The sequence below is a fragment of the Arachis ipaensis genome, chromosome B03, assembly GCF_000816755.2.
Source record: "Arachis ipaensis cultivar K30076 chromosome B03, Araip1.1, whole genome shotgun sequence".
Classification (NCBI taxonomy): Eukaryota; Viridiplantae; Streptophyta; class Magnoliopsida; order Fabales; family Fabaceae; genus Arachis; species Arachis ipaensis.
The window spans coordinates 11,916,846-11,922,620 of record NC_029787.2 but is presented as its reverse complement, the minus strand read 5'-3'; the positions used below and the strand labels follow the sequence as shown (position 1 = coordinate 11,922,620).

General features: G+C 31.6%; 1 protein-coding gene across 1 annotated transcript; it reads right to left on the bottom strand.

The window, feature by feature from the left end:
- LOC107634183 (glutathione gamma-glutamylcysteinyltransferase 1-like) lies at nucleotides 2,072–5,514 on the bottom strand. Its single transcript, XM_016337753.2, has 7 exons — nucleotides 5,249–5,514; nucleotides 4,454–4,613; nucleotides 3,887–4,043; nucleotides 3,457–3,695; nucleotides 3,134–3,297; nucleotides 2,932–2,984; nucleotides 2,072–2,641 (listed from the first exon to the last, which is right to left on the bottom strand). Exons 2-6 carry the CDS (start codon nucleotides 4,523–4,525, stop codon nucleotides 2,936–2,938), a joined length of 681 nt encoding a protein of 226 aa, XP_016193239.1. The 5' UTR covers nucleotides 4,526–4,613; nucleotides 5,249–5,514; the 3' UTR covers nucleotides 2,072–2,641; nucleotides 2,932–2,935.

The following is a 5,775-nucleotide window of genomic DNA, read 5'->3' as shown; positions in this document are numbered from 1 at the left end:
TGACTAAAAGACAAATATAATTATAGACTAATTTAATTGAAAAAATTTTTCAAAGACAAATATAAAAATTGTCTTATTTTTTTATAGACTAATTTGACTATTAACTTATATTTTTAGAATTCCAAACTCATTTCACCTCCAAAGTGGATTTCAGATTATGTCTATAGAAAAATATATAACTAAACATTTTTTCATTATTAACAATTCTTGGAGTTTTTACTTACAAAAACTATCAAAAATAATTATTGTCCTATTCTTATTTAATATTATTAATACAATAAAGCTACGCGGCCAACTATTTCATTGATCAAGTTTTAATTAAGTTAGATACGAATGCGCCTCTTTTTTCAACGTGATTTTTTCTTCGTCTTTTTCATTCTCTTATTTGATTTCTTCTTATCCTTCTTTTTTCCTTTTTATCATCCTTCATTATCATTATTGACGTCGGTTTCTTCTATATATATTATGCAAAACTACTAAACATACAAAATTTAATGCAAAATACAAAAAATTTGATCTACAGCAACAAAATGTTGGTACATAGCATAAAATTTTTTAAAAGACTACATGTCCAGAATATTAAAACACCCAACTAACAAAATGCGCATACCATATATTTTGGTACAAAACACAAAAAAATTTGGTGTACAACACATAAATTTTTTAAGGACCATATGTCCAGAATATTGAATTACCAAACCAACAAAATATATTTGTATAAAAAAAATTAATGTGCTATATGCAAATAATTCTCTGCTATGTGCAAAAATTCCTGTGTTATTATGTGCAAAAATCTCTATGTTATATCGATAAATTATATACTATGCGCAGAAATTTTTGCATTATGTACAAAAATTTATATGTTATATCAATAAGTTTATGTTCTCTCTAACCAAAATTTCTATGCTGAAGAATCATAGAGAAAGAGAAGGAAGTGATGTATGCGCACATTTTCTTTTGCTGGGTTTGTGCAACTTAATTGAATTTGGTTAAAAACACGCTTATACTTATAGCATCACCATTATTAATATATGTCCTTTATTTTTAAAAGTAATAAATAATCACAATGACTTTGAGCTATTTAAAAACGTACAAGTAAATCGCATTAGATTTTGAAAATTTAATTTTGATATGAAGACATTTAATTTAAATGCCGGTGAAGATGGAAAAATTTAAAAAGAAAACCTAAATTGCTCGTCCCCAATGCGATTTAAGCATGTAGTTCTTTGGAACAAAAGTGACCCCTGCCATTGCAATTTACACTGTTTTGAAGAAGAGATAAAAGGCAAATGATCAAGAGATGTGAGATTCAAAGGCAAACTTACGTAACCAAAGAGAGCTAATAACGTGATATATTAGTAGCCACAAAAAAATGATAACTTTTGTTCACCACAATAGTGAAATTACAATAACTATAGAAGGAATAACTCTTGGCCGAAAGAAAAAATTTCTAAGATTTTGAATATATAGACATCCAATAACATCAGCCCAAGGGTGTGTTCGATACAAGAGCTTTTTAGTACACAGTGACAGTGAGGTTCACGTATTGTTCTACCATCAGTCCATGCATCCAAAATTCCACAATTGAATTATCTGAAAGATTTGAGGAGATATTCGTGAACTCTAGAGGATTTACACCAAATGTATAGTAAGTTCTGGTTTTAGACTTGTACGAGTGACACCACCTTCATTTACTATATACAACAATCAAAAGTTCAACAATGAAGACGAGACAACAATAGCGGATGATCGACCACTCGAACAACTGTATTCGAGACGATGGAATCACACTATCCAGCATCCACCAAACTATGAAAATTTCAGGGAAGTAAGAGATGTTGTAGGGGATATCATTCAAGATGAGGAGGATGAAGATCCACTAAATATTCTGTATAATATTGATGAAGACTGTTGAGAATTGAAGAAACTTAAGTTTCTTGAAGAACAAGAATACTATTATGAGCAATGAAACTAAAGAGAAGATGAAATGAGAAATTGTGTATTGAATGTGATAAACTGATTCTGTTGAGTTTGTTAGAGAGGACATGCTATTTATACACACAATGCAGCCTCTAGATCTAGATATTTATGCACTATAACAGAATTGGTTCACTCTGCACTACCTAAAGCCAACTAAATCAAAACCTCTCTTTTACACTCTTCAGCACTAGTATACTGACCAAGGAAGTGACCTTCTTATACAAGCTCCTGGTTCTGTTTCAGAGTTACATCAATATCAGAGAAATTTTCCACATTGAATCTAGGTGTGATGCAACAAGTTGATCATGATCGGAGTGGGTTCACATATGAAGGAGAGTTCGTGATCAAACAATGATTTCAAAGCAAAGATGAGGCTATGCTTGTAGTAATGTGAAACATACATTTTGATTAGTGAGGTGTGAAAAATCCTGATTGATTTTGGTTACATTATAATGTATCTATCTATAAACAAGATCTGCCTTGAATTATATGAAAGGTGATTAACAATTTCAATACCCTTTTTTTCTGGATAACAAACTAGTTAACTACTGTTGTCTCTAAACGTATAAATCATATGACAAATTGATGTAAAGCTTGTCAGCAAAACCTGCTTTCCCATTGGTGCTTAAACTTGGAACCACACCTTCTGGCTTCTTGATTTCTGCAATCCAATCAATGCATTCCTCAAAATTGGATAGAAGCAGCGTGATTATAAGTGAAAGAATCATACAGAGGTCTTTCAAATCTTCTGATTGTTAAACAGAAGAGGAACATCATTATGATATCAATTACAAAGGGAACTGGTTTATCCTTTATCCGGAAATGAAAAGTGAAATCTCTGTATCCACACATGCACATTTAAAAAAAACTCTCAAACAATTTAATATTATTATTTTTTATATGATTAAATTAAACAAGTTTTGGGTCAATATACAAAGGAAAGAAGAATACCAGATTATTTAAGCATGTTAGGTTCCTTGTGAGGCCTTGATACAAGCAAGAACCTGAAGAAAATAACTAGAAAAAATTACCAACATAATTAACATCAAAATTGATCAATTAGTAATTAAGCCTCAAGTAATAAGTGCTTAAATTGGCCAGCAGGCACATAAATCAATCAGATAACTTTGTCCAATAATGTCAATAATCCTACCCCCTTGTTTTTCCAGTTGATTCAACAATATAGTTCATGCCTTCCCAAATAAGTGAAAGTGGAACCCAATGGGGAGGATACTTGAACCGCGCAACATCCAAAATAAGAACCATGTCTTTTCCAGCGTGGTAGCCACCTATGGGAGAATAGTGCCCACCTGCTGTCTGCCATAAAAATTTTAGTTACCATTATTAGCATTATGTCTTTTTTTAATTAGAATGACATATATGCACCAACATTATCTTGTCTTATTTGGTTACCAAAAAGCATATTCAGTCATCAAACAGAGAAAGTAAAATTTTAGAGACCATCAACATACATACTTGTTTGAGAGCAGCTCGGTGATATGATGCAATTATATGACAATCATCAGTAGTTGAACACTTAGTGACATATTTGCGAAAATCATCGATAGTGATATTGCTTGCACGAAATGCCTCAACTTTTGCTCCGGCACAATGACCTAAGGATGCAAGTTTCTCGAATGAGATGCCATTAGCTCTGACAGTTTCCAAAGGTCCACAATAATCCAACATAGATTCATCAAACCATCTCCAAGGTCCTACACAGATAAATTTTCCAAAGACAAGGCAAAACTTGAAAACTAGGATTTATTGAATATAATAATGTTAACTGTAACTACAAATTAGAGATGAGGACAATATAACTTATAAAATATATAAATAGATTAATTTTGATTGATTAACAAATTTAGAATGGTTAATATTTGTGGAACAATGAAGGCATACCAACCTTTCCATTTCCTTCCAGGATCAATGGCAAGTGAGTTTAAGACCATGGTTAGACTTGTCAGACCACAATAAGTAAGTTCCGTTTGAGTTTGGAAATGGGAAATCAAACTGTTGAAGCCTTGCATGGTTCCATTTTGATAGGCTTCTAGGAAAAGTTTCTGTCACTCAATGAAAAAACAATTAATATAGCAAACAAAGAACAGGCAATAGCAATAGCAACATAACAACAATTCACTAACACTAACAATAGAGTTTTTTTTTTTTTGGTGACTCACTAACAATAGAGTTTAATTTTAATGTACTGTCAGTGTAAAATATTTTACACAATCCTAAAATTGTATCCGTTCTTTTGAAAAACCATTAATGCAGATAATTTAAAAGGTATAGAATATTTAGTGGCGAATTTGACACAGTTAAAGAAAGATGAATCCAACATCAACCACAAACGGCAGGCTTAAAAAACATTGTATCTATACGTGAATAATTCAAGTGTAAGTTAGAAAAATATAGCCTGCATCAATAAATTGCCATTAACAGGTGATAAAAGAATAGTTTGAAACAAGCATACCTTCCCATGGTTGGAAATAAAATCAATTGCAGGGGGTGACGGAAGGAGTCGTTTGTAAAATCCATTCAACATAATTTCTTTTTGAGTTGCTCAATACAAATAGTTCTATCTAATCCTTTCAAGGTTGAGCTATCGATCCCTTCTTGCCAATGTGAAATCCCTTCATCATGATGTTTAATTTGGGTATCAAATCAATTGTGTTATCAGATAAAATCTTTACTATAATATATAATAGCACAATAGTGAGCAGTGGTTTTGCAATTCAATTCTTTCCTATCTTCTTAAAATCAGAGCGAATAACAAATTGAATTTTTAGAGTATGTTTAAAATCATTTGAATTGGAATAGATTTAATTTGTAAAAAATTTAGCTATATTATTAACACATTTATCTGTTATATTTATCATGATCACTACAAGAAATTTCTAGAATAGCAACGGATTTGGCAACCAAGTTTCAACCAAAATTGGTTGCTTATGAACAAGAACTCCCCACAATAATAAATCCATTGTGCATAAAAGCAAGACATGCATATGAACAAGAACTCCCCACAATAATAAATTACTACTTATCTGTATGTTCTGAAAATTCAAATTAAAAAAAAGCAAGAAAAATATATGATCACATATGTCTCTTCTAACACCTCAGCTGAAGAGGTCAACTAGCAAGCCCCTTCTTTGTTTACTTGAAAAAAATTCCAGTTTCATGATAATGCTAAAACTATAATAGGCCAAAGCTCACCGTACAAGTTAATAGGCAAGAAAACATCAAGATTATAAGAGAATAAAGGAGAAACCTTTTCGTCTGATGGAGGCATAACAGTAACCTGGCGAGTGGCTGGATGCAATGTGATACGGAGGGAGACAGAGGCTGACGGACGGCGACTCGTCAAAGCTGGACGCGAGGCTGACTGAGGCTCGAGCGGGTTCAGAGTGGGAGGAAGGGTGCTTGAGGTTCACGTTTTCTTACAAACCTTTAAGGGAAATCGTATAATTTGCAACTTTTAAAGCTAATTTGGAGTAATTTGTTCACAAAACAACCTCTGATTCTAATAGTAAATGGTGAAATTGGTGCTTTAAAGATCATTGATCTTCAATTTAATTTTTGAAATAATTTTTTAATTAAAATTGTCCTCCAAAAGATTTAAAATTAATCGGTCAGTACTTTCGTCTAATTGGATATTTGATTAAAAAAATCTTTTAAGAATTAAATTGGAGATTACTTTATCCTTTAGAAATCAATTTAACTATTTACTCCTAATCCTAATGGATTCAATTTTGTTTAACAAAAATATATTATATTAATCTCTATTAATACTTAACG